This window comes from Pipistrellus kuhlii, unplaced genomic scaffold (genome assembly GCF_014108245.1).
Source record: "Pipistrellus kuhlii isolate mPipKuh1 unplaced genomic scaffold, mPipKuh1.p scaffold_m20_p_18, whole genome shotgun sequence".
NCBI classification, from domain to species: Eukaryota; Metazoa; Chordata; class Mammalia; order Chiroptera; family Vespertilionidae; genus Pipistrellus; species Pipistrellus kuhlii.
In genome coordinates, this window is record NW_023425493.1 from 18,457,794 (window position 1) to 18,477,204 (window position 19,411).

The 19,411-nt window shown below is 37.9% G+C and overlaps 1 protein-coding gene across 1 annotated transcript in view; it reads right to left on the reverse strand.

Annotated features, from left to right (window-relative positions):
- Positions 1 to 420: 420 nt before the first annotated feature.
- Positions 421 to 19,411, reverse strand: part of TDRD5 (tudor domain containing 5) — a 45,824-nt gene continuing 26,833 nt past the window's right edge. Inside the window, exons 11-17 of the mRNA XM_036442351.2 lie at positions 17,563 to 17,763; positions 16,930 to 17,085; positions 14,655 to 14,816; positions 12,772 to 12,951; positions 10,564 to 10,704; positions 8,511 to 8,721; positions 421 to 1,263 (exon numbers count right to left, since the gene is read on the reverse strand). Of these exons, the coding sequence (XP_036298244.1) occupies positions 1,016 to 1,263; positions 8,511 to 8,721; positions 10,564 to 10,704; positions 12,772 to 12,951; positions 14,655 to 14,816; positions 16,930 to 17,085; positions 17,563 to 17,763 (1,299 nt within the window). The 3' untranslated portion in view covers positions 421 to 1,015. The remainder of the gene's footprint in view (positions 1,264 to 8,510; positions 8,722 to 10,563; positions 10,705 to 12,771; positions 12,952 to 14,654; positions 14,817 to 16,929; positions 17,086 to 17,562; positions 17,764 to 19,411) is intronic.

Here is a 19,411-nt window from a genome sequence, read left to right on the forward strand (position 1 = left end):
CACACAATTGGACTTCAGAGAACATAATGTTATATAAATGCTTAAATACCATGGTTTAACTACTGCAACATTAAGGCTCCTGGGAACAGTGATGACTACAAAGAAGGCTCAGCTCAGTTCCAACAGTCAGCCTCTAATTCAGTTATCGCCAAAGAATTGCCTATACTAAGAGACAGCTTTTTTAAAAAAAATATTTTTTTATTGATTTTTTACAGAGAGAAAGGGAGAGGGAGGAGAGTTAGAAACATTGATGAGAGAAAAACATCAATCAGCTGCCTCCTGCACACCTCCTACTGGGGATGTACCCGCAACCAAGGTACATGTCCCTGACCGGAATAGAACCTGGGACCCTTCTGGCCATAGGCCGATGCTCTATTCACTGAGCCAAACTGGTTAGGGTGACAGCTAAATTTTTTTAAATGTAAAAGTATTTCTATGACCAAAGCTTCAGATGTGGATTTTCTTACTGATCCTAGTATTTTAAAGAAATACAGATGGCAAAAAGTCAAGCCCTGAATTCTTTCTCTGATAGAGAAGTTTGCAAATGAATAGAAAAAGCAGCTTCAAGATTCAGACATCCTTTTCCTCCCCCTGGAGATAGAGATGTGAGATAATTTTTATCTTACTAAATATAGATCACAAAACCTTAGTTTTTCAGTTTTCATTTATCAGTCATGATACGTATAAGAAAAACATTTATATGTAGCAACATAAAGAAACAACAAATATAAAAACTCCATTAAAGTAATACATTAAACAAAGGTGAACAAAACTATACGAATAAAAAACAACATCAATAAAAAATTAACAATAAATACCAATACTTACACAACAAAATGGACTATTAGCACAATAAAGATAACACACAGTCACAGAGAGACAAAGGCCTCAACTATCAAAATACTATTTTGTCTCAATATTTCCTCTTATTTTTGGCCTGGAAAATCACCAAGTCTTGAGCAGTGGGTTTATTTTCTCCCCTTCTCCCTTCCTCCCTCCTTCATCCTCCCCTCTCTCATGCTTCCATCCTTTTCACACTGGGGTACCAGTGTAGGAAGCTCCTGGATGTGGCTAACCGGGCAGCAGCTCCTAAGGCAGCAGTGGCTGTACTTCGAGGAATGTAGAGTTTCTGAGAAATCTGGTGCTCAGGAGACAAAATCAAAGAGAGCTGGTCCATGGCTCCATAGCTTTTATCTTTGAACACTGTGATAGCATGGCTACTAGAAAAATCTTCATTCTTTAGGCTCTCTGGAGAGCTTTCCACTGAAAAAGAAAGAAAGCACAAGTCTTTTCAAGGGATTCTCACACGGCCTTCTCTCTCCTATTCTAGATCTCTATTGTGTGTTATAAACATCATCTGTTAGGTGGTGATAAGAACCAATGAAAAATCAGAGAGGATGAGACTTAGAAACTAATCAACAAGTGGAAAGGAAATGAGGATGAGGAATCATGCTTTGAGATAAAATAAACTCCTATCTGGATGAGGGCAAAAAGAGAGAGAAAAAAGAGCACCCTGAACAAGGAAAGTAAATTTTCTTTCTAAGGCACCTCATCTTATATCCAAAGATTAGATATAATTCCAATCCCAGGGAAGTGTCCTGAAGCGCTCTATTTCCTTCCCTGGCCATTGTCTATTGCCAAAGTGGTCCCAATTCCAAGTCTATGACCGTGTAAAAATAAAACTGACCAAGACTGTGGTTGCTATGAAGTTCTAAAAACCAGTTATCAGCTATAACATAAATTCTTTAGAAATTAGTTTCAACTAAGAAGAAAGAACCTTTTTTGGTTAAGGGATTAAGCAGTAGAAATTGGTAGTTGTAGACTAGTCACAGAGATGTGGACTGCAGCATGGAGAATATAGTAAATGATGGTGCGATAATGAGGTGTAGGGCCAGTCAGGACCACTCTGTTCTGGTTACTTTGCTGTACATCTGAAACTGGTGTGAAATGGCACTGAATGTAAACTGTGATTGAAAAATAATATATATATATATATATATATATATATATATATATATATATATATATATATATCTCAAAGCCTAAGCAACTGGCCGACCAGTTGATCATCCGGGAGCTATGACGAGCACTGACCACCAGGGGGTAGACACTCAACACAGGAGCTGCTGAGCAACAACAACTTTGCAGAATGCCCTCTAGCATTCTGGGACCCCTCAGAGGATGTCAGATGGCTGGTTTCAGTCTGTGCACCGGGCCTCCAACATCCCCCAAAGGGGTCCTGGATTGCAAGAAGGTGCAGGCCAGGTCAAGGGACCCCACAGATGCATGAATCCGTGCACAGTAAGGAAGGAAGGGCCTTTTAAGTGAAATAAATTGCTGGGAACTCATATTTCTCAGAGTTCCAAATATCCATAAAGGGGAATGCTAGGCATTCCTACATGTGTACTCTAGACAGTTCTACTAAAGGTAGCTGCTCTATGAAGTATTTATTACTTGCCTACCATGAGAGAAGTAGCTTTTCCCAGCATTCTGCTTTCTTTAACAAAGTCCTGCTTTAGAAAAAAAATCTACATGAGCTAGACAATTCTCTTTTGTGTAGCCCACCATATAAATTTTGTGTAGTTCACACACTGGCATCAGTATGCTGACTACATTTTGAAAGCACTGCTCTATACTTTAAAAACATAGATTAAAAAAAAAAAATTCAGAGAAGTCCTGTCTACTCAGTGGATAGAGCATCAGCCTGTGGATTGAAGGGTCCCAGGTTTGATTCCAGCCAAGGGCACATGCCCAGGTTGTGGGCTCGAACCCTGGTGGGGGCATGCAGAAGGCAGCCAATCAATGATTCTCTCTCATCATTGATGTTTCTATCTCTCTCTCCTTCTCCTTTCCTCACTGAAATAAAAATATATTTTTAAAAATAATAATAATTTTTTAGAAATCAGAGAAAATAGCAGATATAATCCAACATTTTATTCATTTCTCATCTTTAGCACTAGCCACAGTAGTAGCATGTGGTATATGTTCCATACATTTCTGATTAATTAATTATATTCAAGATTTGACAGGTTATTCTAAAAAAAACTGCAATCATTAAAACTATAATTGATGCCCACAAGAGAGGAAAAGAAATGGTGTGTTCTAATGCAATCATGTGGTTTGACAGAAAGTCTTCAGTGAGCTCAGGTTTCCAAAAGTATAAAAATATCAAAGCAGGGTCATGTGATCAAAAATTTAAAAAGAACAGCAAAACTTCCGTTTCTAGACATGATGTTAATTTAACAAGGATTGAAAAACAAACTTCCTGCTTTAAGCAACTGGAGACCTGGACAAAATATAGGGAAAAAACAGCTTTCAGACCTGGACAACAAATGTGCAGGACAGAGATCTCGAAGAGGAGGTGAAAAATCAAAGTGAGCCCCACAAGTGCCTTAGCTCACTGGAGATGGTTTCCAGCCTGCAGTACAGAAGGAAGAATCCAAACTGAGCCTGGACGTCTAGTGGGCTCAGAAGACCAAGTCTGGAATTTGGGAGGAAAGTATCAGAGATGGAAAGAGAAGCAGCTGGCAGTCTGTGAGAGGTCCCTTTGAGTCTTAAGTCAAGCAGTGATCTGGCCACAATGTAACGTTAATAGTGTCCACCACCCAATAAAAAGTTACCAGTTATGCAAAGAAGCAGAAAAAAATGACCTGTTATCAGGAGAAAAATCAACCAATAGAGGCTGATTCAAAAAATGATAGAGATGACACAATGCAGAAATGATATATGTGCTAGAATCGCAAGTCAAGGGTATGACAATAGCTGTTTTACAGAAATGCCAAGTTTTCAAGAAGGCAGAGGAAAAATATGACTGATAAGGAGAGGAATGGAAGATATAAAAAAGATCCAGACCAAACCTCTAGGGATGAAAAACATAGTTCCTCAGATGAAAATATATTCAATGGGAAAAGAACATATAACACATGAAAAAAAAAAGTTAGTACACTTGAAAACATAGTAATACAAACTATCCAAAATGAAACACAGGAAGGAAAGACTGGGAAAAAAGAAAGAGTATTAGTGAGCTGTGACACAACATCAAGTGGCCTATCACATGTGTAATGTGAAAATGGAGTAAAAGAAGGGTGGAGGGTGACTGAAAAAACATTTAAAGAAATAATGATTTAAATTCTTCCAAATCTAATGGAAACTAAACTTACAGACCAAGAAGCTCAATGGACCCCAGGCAGAAGAAATAGGAAGAGAACCACACCACGCTACCTCATGATCAGATTGCTGCAAACCAGTAATGAGAGAGAAAATCTCAAAGCATCCAGAGAAAATACCACATTACAGCAGTGTCCCCCATTTATCCATGAAGGATATGTCTCAAGAACCCCAGTGGATGCCTAAAATCACAAATAGTACTGAACACTAGATATCCGTGTGTGTGTGTGTGTGTGTGTGTGTGTGTGTGTGTAATAATGATAAAGTTTGATTTATAAACTAGGCACATTAAGAGATCAACAACAGTAAGAAATAATAAAAATAGAATAATACTAACATACTGTAATAAAAGTTATGTGAATGTGGTGTGTGTGTGTGTGTGTGTGTGTGTGTGTGTGTGTATGTGTGTGTCTTCCTCTACCTCATAACTGATCTGATAACCCAGATGGCTACTAAGTGATTAAAGGGTGGTTAAGGCATATAGTGTGACTATGCTGGAAAAGAGATGATTCATATCTTGGGCATGAAGAACCAGGATGGCATAGGATCAGAACAGCATGCAATTTAAAATATATCAGTAATCTCTGGAAAACTGAAATCATAAAAAGCAAAACCATGAATAAGGGAGGACTACTATACAGAGGAACAAAAATAAGAATGACAACTGACTTCTTGCTAGAAACAGTGACAAGCAGAGTGACATCTTTTAATGCACTGAAAAATCTGTCCACCTATAACTTTATGTCCAAAAAAATAATTTTAAAGAAATGAAGGAAAAATAAAAACTTTTTGTAATGTATGAAAGCTGAGATAATACACCAGTAGCAGACCTGTATTACAAGAAAATTTAAAGTTCTTCAAGTAAAAATAATAATAATACCAGATGGAAAGTTGGATTTACAACAGGCATTGGCAAACTACGGCCGGTGGGCCAATATCAGCCACTCACTTGTTTTTTAAATAAATTTTTATTGGAGCACAGCTATGCTCATTCATTTGTATATTATCTATGGCTTCTTTGGGGCTATATTATAGAGGTATGTGCAACATAGTCCATATGGCCTATGTAAGTATAGCCTATTTACCTTCTGGCTCTCTACAGAATAGGGTTGCTGTAAAAATCAGATTTCCTAATTTACACAATAAAATAGAGAACACTGGATATAACAAATGAATAAAAGGTAATTTTCTCATTTTTAATGTTTAAAAAAATCGACTGTAGGCCAAAACCGGCTTGGCTCAGGGGTAGAGCGTTGGTCTGTGGACTGAAAGGTCCCAGGTTCGATTCCGTCAAGGGCATGTACATTGATTGCGGGCACATCCCCGGTAGGGCGTGTGCAAGAGGCAGCTGGTCGATGTTTCTCTCTCATCCACGTTTCTAGCTCTCTATCTTTCTCCCTTCCTCTCTGTAAAAAAATCAATAAAAAATATATTTTTTTAAAAATTGACTAGCAAAAACAGTAAAAATGGAGTTTGAGATTTACAATATATGAAGAAGTAAAATATATAACAATAGCTCAAAAGCTGAGATGGGAAAAATGGAAGTATGCTATTATAATGTTTTCATACTATACACATGATAATAAACACTGATCCTTATATCATACCATTTGCAAAAAATCAATGAACTGAATCACAGACCTAAATATAAGATCTAAAATAATAGAATCTTCCTAAGAAAATATAAGAGAAAATCTTACTTGGGTTAAAAAAGATTTCTACATAGAACAAAAAATAAACAAAAACAATAACAACTCAACACTTTAAAGAAAAATAAATCAACAAATCTGACTTCATCAAAATGAAAGCTTTGGTTCTTCCAAAGAAATTAAAGGAAAGCCATGAACTGGGAGGAAAATATTTCCCATTTTATTGTATATTTGACAAAGGATTTATGTTTATATAAAGAATATTTTACAAATCAATAAAAAGGAGATAGTGCAATAAAAATTAGCCAAGCCCTGGCTGGTGCTGCTCAGTGGTTGGAGTGTGAACCTCAGGAACTGTGAAGGTACAAAGAACTGTGCGCGCGAAAAGGCGGCTGCCTGACTTCGCTGGCTGGCTTGCTTGCAGAGTGCGGAGAGGGCGGCCTGAGATCGCTACTGGCTTACTCCTGGTGCAAGAAGAGGGCAGACAGCTAATGCGTGGCTGGCTTTCTTGTTCAGGAGGAAAACAGAACCACCCTATTGCGCTGATAGACGGCCCCAGAGAGGGAGAGGCCAGACTGTCAGGCAGTGGGCAGAGATCTCTCGGAGGTGTGTGAAGCCATCGGCCATTACTGCGGGACTCAGAAACCAGACCCTTGTAGGGAGGGGCTGAATAAATCTTGTCTGCACCACCCGAGACTCCGCCTCATCCAAGTGGAGCACAGAAGCCCTTCCAGTGACTAGCTTTCTCGTTCGAAGTGAATGGGACTCTCCTAGGGAGTGACAGACAGGAATCTATAGCTTGCTTGCACCTATACCAAAGAGGTGCGCGCGCCTACAACCAACTGTGCGGGATTCAACAAAGCTTGTCTGTGCCACCCTGAGACTCTGCCCCATTCAAGTGGAATACAGAAACCCTCCTAGCTGAGACACTTCTGATCCTCATAGTCAATTAGCTTGGAGATCAACGCTTCTCAGTGATACCAACAACAAGCAAGGCTTAACAACTAGACTGCACACACAGCCCACAAAGGGCTACACCAAGACTGTCCACCTCAGGTACTTGGGAGGCTGATTCACTGAACCATATAGGACACCTTAGCACACAAAGCCACCCTACCAACTCAGGGAAGCTGTGAAAATGCCGAGACAAGGAAACAGATCACAAACAAAAGAAATGGAGGAAAAGAAGCAACTGGATATAGAGTTCAAAACCACGCTTATAAGGTTTTTCAAATATTTCCTAGAAAAGGCCGATAAAATAAATGAGACCTATGAGGATATGAAAAGGGATCAACTAGAAATAAAGAATACATTGTCTGAAATAAAAAATATATACAGAGTCCTAAAAACAGAATGGAAGATTGCAAGAAACAAGTCAAAGATTTGGAACACAAAGAGCCAGAGGACACTCCTCCACAGAAGCAAGAAGACAAAAGAATCCAGAAAATTGAAGATAGTGTAAGAAACCTCTGGGACAATTGCAAACGAACTAACATCAGAATTATGGGGGTCCCAGAAGAAGAGAGAGAGCAAAATACCTAAAGAATACTGGAAGAAATAGTGACAGAAAACTTCTATTAACAGTTAGAAATATACTTACAAGTCCAGGAAGCGCACAGAACCCCAAACAAAGGGAATCCAAAGAGGACCACACCAAGACACATAATCATTAAAATTCCAAGAGCAAAAGACAAAGAGAGAATATTAAAAGCAGCAAGAGAAAAGCAGGTAGTTACCTATAAAGGAGCACCCATACAATTGTCAGCTGATTTCTCAACAGAAACCGTGCAGGCCAGACGGGAATGGCAAGAAATATTCAAGGTGATGAACAGCAAGAACCTACAGCCAAAAATACTCTACCCAGCAAAGCTATCACTCAGAATCGAAGGCCACATAAAGAGTTTCACAAATAAAGAAAAGCTAAAGGAATTCATCACTGCCAAACCAGAATTATATGAATTGCTGAAAGGGATTCTTTAGGAAGAGGAAGAAGATATAGATAAAAATTATGATCAACATATATGTAACTATCAACAAGTGAAACTAAAAGCCAAGGGAATTAAAAAAACCTGATGAACAATATTAACTGGTAAATATAATAGAATCAGAGGTATGGAAGGGGAGTGAATTGTCGATTCTCGGGAAAGGGTGCAGGAAGAGCCTGAACAAAAACTGTGCGCCTATGGATGAGGACAATGGGGGGTGGGGAAAGGGCAGGGGATGGGGTGGGAACCTGGTGGAGGGGAGCAATGGAGGGGGGGAAAAATGAGGAACATTTGTAATAATATGAACAATAAAGATTTATTTTAAAAAACAACAACACCTCTATAAACTTGATGAAATTCTAGAAAAGGGAAAGAAGCCAGCAAGCAGGGGGAGGGATTGACTGCACAGGAACACGATAAAACTTTCGGATTCATGTAAATGTCCCATATCACAACTGTGGTGGTAGTTATAAGACTGTATACATTTGTCAAAATTCACAGAGTTGTAAAAACTGGCAAATTTTACTGTACGTAAACCTGACACCTCTCAAACTGCAGGAAGAAAAGAAGAGGGGCAAAGTGAAAGGGAACAACTGAGCCCAGGACTTGAGGCAAATGCCAAAGTGAGCATTTTCCAATTCATGTTCTGGAAAAGATAAGTTTTTTAGCAACATGGTGAGTCACGTTTGTCAGTTTTATGTACACCTACCTGAACTAGAATGATTTTCTGGGGAATCCACCATGGTTGGGGGTGAGTCGAGTGCTGCTGCAGAGAGCTGAGCCTGCTGTGGCTGCATCTGCATGCTGTGCAGCTCGCACGGGCTCCCTTCTGCTGACTGCTGTGACTGGATAAGAGAGATGTAGAACTCTTCCAATTTGGGCAATGGGGAAGAATAGGAAGAACCTTCTGAGTTTGGTTGCTACAGAATGGGAAAAAGGAGGCAAAACCATGGAAAGTAACTGTTAATATAATGGAATGATTAAGCCTGTTTTGTTTCCTTACTTAAAAATAAAAGATAAATATTTTTATATCATAAATTTTAAAAATCATTTTTAAGAATCTACATACTTCCTGGAAAAAACAAGTCCTCTAACTTAGTGACCATTAAACATTCATTGAACACATATTTTAAGCAATCATGGCACCTAACAACCATTGCCACACATGGTGAAGGAAGAGTAGCAGGAAATAGAAGACAGTGCTAGGTTATTTGCAAATGTTCTTCATTTCAACATCAGAATGACCACTTTTTGGTTAGGTGTTATGTTTTTGTATTACAGAGAGCTAAAGTAAGTTATCCAAAGTCAATCAATAAATGACAAGACAGAAATCTGAACTCAGTCCTGTGTGTGTTCTCTGTGCTCAACCACACCATTTTCCAGGAAGATGAGATCCTGGTCCCTAAGGAGCTCACGGTCCTGAGTTAGGGAAACAGAGTGTGCTGCAGCTAGCCATGAAGACAAAAGAGTTAAACAGAAGGCTCCTCAGAAGTGACAAAATGGAGTATTAAGAAACCATGGCTTCCAGAAACACCAATCAGAAAGAACATATGCACCCTTATGTTCATAGCAGCATAATTTAATAATTGTTAAGATTTGGAAACAGCTTAAGTGCCCATCAGCAGATGAATGGTTAAAAAATGATTTAAAAAACCCCACAAAACTGTAGTACATCTACACAATGGAAAACTATGCCGCTATAAAAAAGGAACTTTTACCATTTGCAACAGCATAGATGGAACTGGAGAGCATTATGCTAAGCGAAATAAGCCAGTTGGAGAAAGATGAATATCACATGATCTCACTCATATGTGGGATATAATGATCAACATAATTTGATGAACAAGAATAGATCCAGGAACAAATGGCAGGGGAGGGGGCGTTTAGAGAGCAACCAAAGGACCCGTATGCATGTATATTAGCATAACCAATGGACACACACACTGGAGCGGTGGGGGCTTGTCCTCAGGAGTAGGAGAGGAAGGGAGTCAATGGGGAAAAAGGAGACATATGTAAAACTTTAGAAAAAGAAAAGAAACCATGGCTTAAGAGAAAAAGATGAATGTCCCAAAGAGAGACTGAATTTAAGCTAAATGGATGGAGTACCAAATTTTAATACACAAACCACAAATTGTCCTGCTGTTTTCAGGAAGCTCATAACATATTAGTTGAGAAGCAAAAAACAAATGTATTTTATTCCAGGGTTAGTGTGCCTGCCAAATGACATCAAAGAAAACAGGGCTAGATAACAGGACAGATACAGAGTTAAAATTTACAGCTAAATTATAAAAAAAAAATACTTGTTTATCTATCCTTAACAAAGATGCTTAATCAATCTTTTAATTTTAGGTTCATAATTTTCTTTTTAAGTATTAAGTTCACTGACATTTTAAAATCAACATACATTGCCGAAACCAGTTTGGCTCAGTGGTAGAGCGTCGGTCTGCGGACTGAAAGGTCCCGGGTTCGATTTCGGTCAAGGGCATGTACCTTAGTTGCGGGCACATCTCCAGTAGGGGATGTGCAAGAGGCAACTGATAGATGACTCTCTCATCGATGTTTCTAACTCTCTATCCCTCTCTCTTCCTCTTTGTAAAAAATCAATAAAATATATTTTTAAAAAAATTAAATCAACATACATTGTATGTATATATATTCTACAAAATACTAAGGGAGGGATCATTAATCAGAATTTTACTTTCTAAAAATAAAAGCACTTTCCTCATGCAAACCTGTAAAAATAACATTCATTAAACATTTACCTTTTGAATGCTGGTTGTCCCAGTATTTTTTTCCTGAGCACCCAGTCCTTCTTGTTTTTGAGCTTCTACTTGCATTCCGTTCACAAGGCCTAAAGGCTGACATGAATCATCCCATGTATCTTGTGTAGGAATACACCAATCCTACAGAGAAAAAATTCCAACAATAAACTGAGAAATAATGACATATGGCCCAAACAGAGGATAACTTAGGCAAAGTAAAGACAAGGAGTCAATGTATATTGAACTAGAAAAGGTACTTATTAATTTTCTGTGACTTTTCCTCCTTTCATTATTGATTGATCCAGACCCAGTATCCTAAATTTCTCTGAATACCCATCCTATCTAATAAAAGAGTAATATGCAAATTAATCACCACTCCACTAAAATCACAAGCAACGCCCACCAGCCAATGTGGAGCTAGTATGCAAATTAACCCAACTAAGATGGCTGCAAACAGGAGGCTTGGGTTGCCCCCTCCCCTCGATGGAGGAAGCCAAGCTTTCCACACACTCTGGCCAGCTCAGGCCTCCACTCAAGGCTACAAAGTTTCAATTATAAAAGAAAAGAAATCCCAGATACCAAGGCCTCTGCTTGGGTTGCCGGGGAGCATGGCCGGCCTGCAAACCACCACAGGCCCCTTGCCTAGGCGACCCCAAACCCCAAGAGAACCCCCACCCTAATCCAGGACACCCTTCAGGGCCCCCACCCGTGCACCAGGCCTCTAAAGAGTAATGTGCAAATTGATTGTCACTCCAACACACAAGATGGCTGCCCCCAAGTGGTCAAAGGTGGCTGCTACAAGATGGTCAGCAGGGGAGGGCAGTTTGGAGGGATCAGGCCTGCAAGGGAGGGCAGCTGGGGGCAATCAAGCATGCAGGGGAGGGCAGTTAGGGGTGATCAGGCTGGCAGAGGAGGAAAGTTGGGGGCGACCAAGCTTGCAGAGGACAGTTGGGGGGGACCCAGGCCTGCAGGGGATGGCAGTTAGGGGTGATCAGGCCTGCAGGGGAGAGCAATTAGGGGCAAACAGGCTGGCAGGGGAGCAGTTAGGCATCAATCAGGCTGGTAGGGGAATAGTTAGGGTGTGATCAGGCTGGCAGGCAGAATTGGTTAGGGGCAATCAGGAAGGCAGGCAGACAAGCAGTCCTGGATTGTGAGTGGGGTCCCAGATTGGAGAGGGTGCAGGCTGGGCTGAGAGTCACACATCCCTGTGCACAGATTTCGTGCACTGGGCCTCTAGTATCTCATAAAAACAAATATTAGTTATTTGCAGTATTTTCCTCAATACTTTTTTCATGGCTAGATGATTTTTTATCATCATACTAGAGGCCCGGTGCACAAAATTCGTGCATGGGGGTGTGAGTCCCTCAGCCCAGCCTGCACCCTCTCCAATATGGGAACCCCTTGAGGGATGTCCTACCACCCATTTAGGCCTGATCCCATGGGGTCTAATTGCGCCTTTGGACATCCAGGACTGCTGGCTCCCAATTGCTCTCCCCTGCAGGTCTGGGTCTCCCACACCTGCCCTTCCCTGCAGACATGGTTGCCCCCAACTTCCCTCCTCTGCCAGCCTGGTCACCCTTAACTGCCTTCTCTGCAGGCTTGATTCTCCCCAACTGTCCTCCCCTGATGGCAATCTTGTGGTGGCCATCTTGTGTCCACATGGGGGCATGATCTTTGACCACATGGGGAAGCCATCTTGTGTGTTGGAGTGATGGTCAATTTGTATATTACTCTTTTATTAGATAGGATAGTATCGATATTTAAATGGCATAAACTAGAAGGAGCACCTTAACCGGTGGGAAATAAATTAAAATTGAAATATATAGTTAGGACCAATATTAGCAAATGTTCTCTCACTGCTGACATCCAGAAATTATATTACAAGACTAATGCAGCAAAAACAAAATTCGGGAAAACAGTTTACTTACAGATCCTAATGCCCTGACCAGATGCTAATGATGAAATAAAAATCATGATTGAAAGGGTAGAAAGGCACAATAAATCAATGGTTTATTTGTTCCTGTTTCATTCTATCCCCCTTCCTACCATGACTAACTTTAAAAGAAACAGAACATTTTTTTGAATTATCTTCTGATAAATCATTTTGAATTGAAGAATATATGGCTTTCTTGAGGTGTCAACAGGTGAGTTTACATTTGCTGTTTTTTCAGTAGTGATTCACTTTTTTTTTTCTCTCAAGGATCTAACCTTCTCTGGCATTTCTTTACATGACAGGTTTGGCTTCTTTCCACCATGGCTGGAGGTAAGCAAGTGAGAGGCATTGCCCTCTTTTCCCATTTTAGCTCGCAAAGGTAACCAGTTTTCATCCCAAACATCATCACCTATGGTCACTGACTCCAGGCATGGCATTCCAGTGGGGATGTCATCCTAGAATGTATCAGAAGACACAAAAGCTTTAATTTATAGTTCCTATATGAGTATATTTTAAAATTTAGGTTTACAATTTTTTTCAGATTCCAGTTAAAGATGGCAGTTTGAATACACAATTTATTACTCTCTCTCTCCTAAAATATTACCAAAATAAAATAAAGAAATTTAAGGTATAAACTCATGGTCAAAGGGAACAAAAGAGCAGAAAATACATTTACATTCTGGATACAGGAGAGCAGACAAATGACAGCTGATCATCAGTCCTGAGAAAGTGGAACCCTAAGCTTAGAATGGAAAAACTAAGAAGAAACCCAAATTTATACCACTGATACCACAAAAGTGCAGGAATTGGCACATAAGGTTTTTTTTAAGTAAGGGGATAAAGTGGAAATGAAACAAAAGCACCAGTTTAAAGTCTAAGTAAGAAGCAGTTAGATGCAAATAAAATTGAAACAGACTCATAGACACAGAGATCTGGCTGGTGGTTGCCACAGAGACTGGAGGGTGAAAAAGGTGAAGGGATTAAATTACAAATTGGTAGTTACAAAACAGTCAAGGGGATATAAAATACAGCATAGGGAATATAGTCAATATTATTGTGATAACTGTGTATGGTGCCAGGTGGGTACTGGAAATACAGGGGTACCACTTTGAAAAGGATATGACTGTCTAACTCTAAACATTATGCTGTACACCGGAAACAAATGTAAAACAATACTGAAAGTAAAATGTGGTTGAAATATATAAAACGCAAAAAAAAAAAAAAAAAAAAAAGGCAGTAGTAGTTAAAAGCACCAGATTCAAGGACCTCCATCTCAAGGAACAAGGAAGCTAACAAGTTTTCCTCCCTCTGGAAGGCCAGAGGGTCTTCTCAAGACAAAAAATTGAGGGTGGAGTACAAAACTATACATGTGATAAAACTGACAGGACAGTGCATCAAAAGAAAGTCTATTTTATTGTATGCTGGGTTAAAAAAAAACATTAACACAAGAAAATAGAAGTTCTGCAGGGAAGGAAAGTTGCCATAACAAATTGACTGTGAACAGCATTTACAGAGACATAACACTGTAAATATTGAATGGTGAGCTAACAGAAAGCTTGGTAACTATATTGGTGAGATGGTGAGGGGAGGTAAAAAAGGATTTGGTTGTGTGTGGTCCATACATATACAGTTAATTGAAAGATCAATAAATAGCATAAGCATCTTATGTAATGAAAGAAAAAGAGGTAAATTCCAAAAGCAGCAGCTAAAAGAGATGAAAAGGATCTGTGAAACAGGAAATATAGGGGGAGGAGTTATGGGGGACTCTAAGCTGTGTTCATAAACATTTGACTAAAATAAAAATATGTCCTCCAAAAAAGTTTTCAGCATTTTATCCTGATGGGCTTTCCTAATACTGTTTCTCAATAATAGTTTCTAATCACTGCATAATTCTTGAAGACTGCTCAAAGCTATGGGTAGTAACTGACACAGCAAAGACAGATAAGGCCCTTTCTTTTTGTGATCAAGACTATGTTGCTTCTACTTTGGTTTTGGTGACTGCTGAAGGGAGAACTTATAATTCATCTGTGGCAGATGCTCTGACTGCACTGAGAGTAATACAATAGTAAGGTCTAAAGAGCTATTTCATTTCAGCCCCCTTCACTTATGGATTATTTGTATTACATTAATAACATTTAAAAAAAATCTTTCCTTCTACCTCATTTTCTTCCTTCAGATCCTTTAGCTTAGGGATAGAACACTTTGTATCTTCTTCATAGCTCTTATCTTGAGTTTTCAAAGAACTGAATTCAGAATCCTTTAATGGTTTCTTTGACTCATATTCAAAGTCAATGACAGCCTTTTTATCATTAATATCTTGCTAGTAGATATGAAAGATAAAATATTATTGTTATTTTTGTTAATCCACACCTGAGAATATTTTTTCCATTGCTTTTTGAAGAGAGTGGAGAGAAACATCGATGTGAGCGAGATGCATTGACTGGTTGCCTCCTGTAGGTACTGTGACAAGGGGCAGAGAGCAACACTCTAACCACCGAGCACACTGGCCAGGGCTATTTTATTTAATTTTTATACTAATGCTGTTTCAAAACTGTATGACAATATTCGGGAAGGGAAGGATTATTTTGCTGCGGTTCACACAAATGCCACACTGTTTTCTAACTTTACTCATGACCCTCGGACTTCCCATCCTGCTTAACTAGTCAGGCCAATAAACATTTATTTAGTATATACTATGAAATATATACAGGAAAGTTCTGTGAATTTAAAGATGAGTGCAACAGGTTCCAACTCTAAAAGAACTCAAATATAGCAGGAAAACACACAACTGGATAATCACAGTACAACTATACAATAATGCAGGTCCCTCTCAGTGCTAGAACTAAAATATTACCAGGGAAGGAGGATGTTCTGAGAAGATGCAATAAAGAATTTAACACACAAACTATTGGAATGCTTACAAGAAGAGTGGGAATTACTGAGAACTCCATGTATATCTGTGTATCATAAAGGAGTATTAATATGTTAAAATATAGGCTGAATGGAATAGGGGAATTTTAAGACTTCTTTCTTGCAGAAAAGATGGCCTTATTTCATTTCTAGGGCTGAACTATGATTATTTGAAGACATAAACAGAATGAAGATAGTATATTCTACAAATATTAAAGGTTGAATTCAATTATTTTAAAATCAGGAAATATAATTGTTCTAATCAAATAATAGTGACTAAGAAAACTTCAGGCTTAAGAAAGCCAAACAAACACAATTAATTTTAACGTAACCTAGAAAGAAAAAAAATCTTTAAATTGCACTAAACATGCAACAATAGCCCTAGCTGGTTTGGCTTAGTGGATAGAGTGTCAACCTGCGGACTAAAGGGTGCCAGGTTCAATTCCAGTTAAGGGCACATGCCTGGGTTGTGGGCTCGATCCTAGTAGGGACTTGCAGGAGGCAGCTTATCAATGATCCTTTCTCATCATTGATGTTTCTATCTCTCTTTCCTCTCTGAAATCAATAAAAATATATATTTTAAAACATGCAGCAATAAACTTTCACATATATTTTTCAAAGCCAGTTAAATATCCCCAGTAGTCAAATTTGCTTTTTCTTTTCTCTTTTTGTAATAACTAGTGTCTACTAAAAAAAATATAATCATATCAATAATTTTAAAGTCACATATGTAATACATACTAATATTTTCCTATTTTATTATAAGAAAATAAGTCCTATTGTGTCCAGAAAAACACTATTTGGCACTCCAATTTGAACATACCCTATATTCTTAGCCCAGTACTTGCTGTCAGGAGGAATATAAGACTCAAAGGACATGTTTATTTGTTCACTGGTTGAAAATCATTTAAGTTCTTATTATGTGCCTCATTTATATGTAAAGTAGAGATATGAAAGTACCAACCTGGTAAAGTGGTTGTAAAAATAAATTAATTAGTACATGTGAGTGCTTAAAACAGTGTCTGCCACACAGTATGAGTTCAATAACTGTTGCTGTTGTTTTATGTTATTACTACTACTGGAATAATAATAATGTTTGTATTGCTGTGGGTAGGAGCCGCAAAAAGGTTTACAGAGGAATGAGAACATAAGAACACCTGAGGAAGAAACTGAGGAGTATCAGCATTTGGACTGGTGTAAGTGAAGTCACAATCACACCGAGGCACCTATGGAATTGAGTGCAGAAGAATTAGTGCAGGAGGAAGCATTACTGAAGCAAAGGGTGAAACCAGAAATTTATGAGAGGTATAGGTAAATGTCTCGCACTAGACACTTCCTAGGTTTGGAAAGCCTCTGTTTCCTTACCTGTAAAATACAATTATTATAGTAACTATGTCACAGAGACTTTATGAAGATTAATATATCATACTTCAAGTTCTATTTATAGTGTTTGGCATATAGTAAGCACTAATTAAATGTTAAAAATAAAAATAATTATAATCATATTTGCAAAAACCTATTACCAGGGTATATAAATCACTCTCTTTTGACTGTGGACTTATCTCTCGGTCTCCATTAAAATAGTGGTTCTGGGAAGGACAACCAGGTACTGTCAAGACGTCCTCTGGCCCTTCACTGGATTTAGTGTATAAAACTAGAGGATTGAGTTCGCTGAAACCCTAGGATAAAATAAAGAAGAAAGTGTTTAATTACTTAGAGAAAAGTGAAAAAGTTAGTACTTCATAATTTTCAATTGTTGTGGAAGTGTATTATCTTCTAAAATTAATAGTTAAAAATAATGAAAGTTTTTCCTAGTCAGAAAAATTCACTCAACATCAATATTAATGGTAATGCAAACATTGCTATCAATAATTGCAAAATAAGAAGAGTACAGTTCTTCTCTAAGGACACCTGAGAGAATTAAAATACTTCAGGGTAAATTCTCAATCAATTATTTAAAATACAAGTATTCATAGTCTAAGGATAGGAAACGAACTGCAGTTTTTTGTGGTCATTTGAAAATGAAGAGAGTGCTCTGCATTGAGAAGGCAGGAATCTCACAGGTATCTAAGACTAGGGAATAAATAAAATAACCTTCTGTATTAAATTCTCTTATACCTGTTGAGATAAAATAAAATTACAAAATACTGCTCCACCTTAGAAGGGACATTTTCTCGGCATACAATAGCATGGCCCTCTGTTCTCAAGACATGATGGAAATAGATGTCTTCATTTGAGGATGTATCACACAGAAAAATGTTAAGGATTCCATCTATGTATTCATCTACTACCCCAACTAATGGCTTCAAACCACACAACTTCTGGAACTGTAAAATGGCTTTGGATGTCCAATATTCCTGAAATAGAATCAAGATATAAAATTCACATGATAAACTCAAACATAAATTATATATAGTAAGCATAAGCAAAAGTGAATTCCCTGCTACACTGCAAGTTCGTTTGTTAGGTCTAGTAGTTTTCTGATGGAGTCTTTGGGGTTTTCTATGTACAGTAAAGTGCCATCTGAGAATGAGGACAATTTACTTTTTCTTTACCAATTTGGATGCCTTTTATTTCTTCTTGTCTGATCACTATGGCTCGCACTTCCAATACTATATCGAACAGGAGTGGTGAAAGTGGGCATTCCTGTCTTGTGCCTGTTCTTAGGGGGGATGAGTTTAATTTTGCCCCTTGAGTATGATGTTGGCTATAGGTTTGTCATATAAGACTTTTATTATGATCCTTCTATTCCCACTTTGCTGAGTTTTTATCAAGAAAGGGTGTTGGATTTTGCCAAATGCTTTTTCTGCATCGATTGATATGATTATGTGATTTCTGTCTCTCAGTTTATGTGATGTATCACATTTATTGATTTGTGAATATTGTACCATCCTTGTATCCCCAGAATAAATTCCACTTGGTCATAGTATATGCACTGATGATCTAGTGAACAAGATAATGTCCTTGACCTCAGGAGCTTACACTTTTGAATGTGAAAAAATAATTAAAATAATACCAGAAAGTGTTATGAGGATAAAATAAAGTCACTCTGAAGGATGGATGTGGAAAGGTGCATTTTAAATTGGCGGGTCAAGGAAGTCCTTCTTACGGAAATAACATTTGGGCTTAAAACTGAATTGACAAAAAGAAGAATTCTTTGCATAAACTATTCCATTGATCAGAAAGGGCAAATCCGTAAGGCCAGAAGCCCTAAATTCAGGAAAGAAATAAGAAAACAAAGCAAAGAGAATCAGTAATGATAGCAATCTGGCAGATATGAGAGTAATGAACATTGGTCACAAATTTAGCGCTGAGCTTCATGATGTAAGTCAGGGCTACAATTCACCCTTAGAAAACAATCCTGAATACTGACTTGCACAAAAAACATACACTGCATACATTACTTATAATACTAAAAAATCAGAAGCAGATTAAGTGTCTAACAATAAAGGGATAAACAGGCCATGATGCACATTTATCTAACAGATTACTGTGAGTCTATTAAAACTGAGAATTATGGTAACATAAACATATTTGTGTTAAAATGCTGAGTGAAAACATGAAATATGAAATAACAGGATTACTATTTTATGAAATGCTCAAGACTACAAAAATCCTAACCTCCAACAATCAATAAGCTAAACTAAACCTGAAAGAAACATACATCAAATTTCTAAATTTAATGTGTTCAGTGGTAAAATTATACATAATGTTTTTTTCTTTTTATTTCCTCTTTACTGTGTTTTTTGTATTTAAAAAATTTTAAAGAGAAAAATCCATGTATATGTAAGCAACTGATAAACAGACAAATACAGTATAATAATATGTATGGTATGTACAAGTAAGAATTCTGAGGGAAAAACATATATTAAGTACATAAATATATCTATATAAACAAATTTAACTACCTAGGTGAAAATACCTCCTGCTTCATCCCACTACAATCATTTCCCATGAAGATGATACTAGAGAATCTTTTAAAAAACATAGATTGACTGTGGCAGC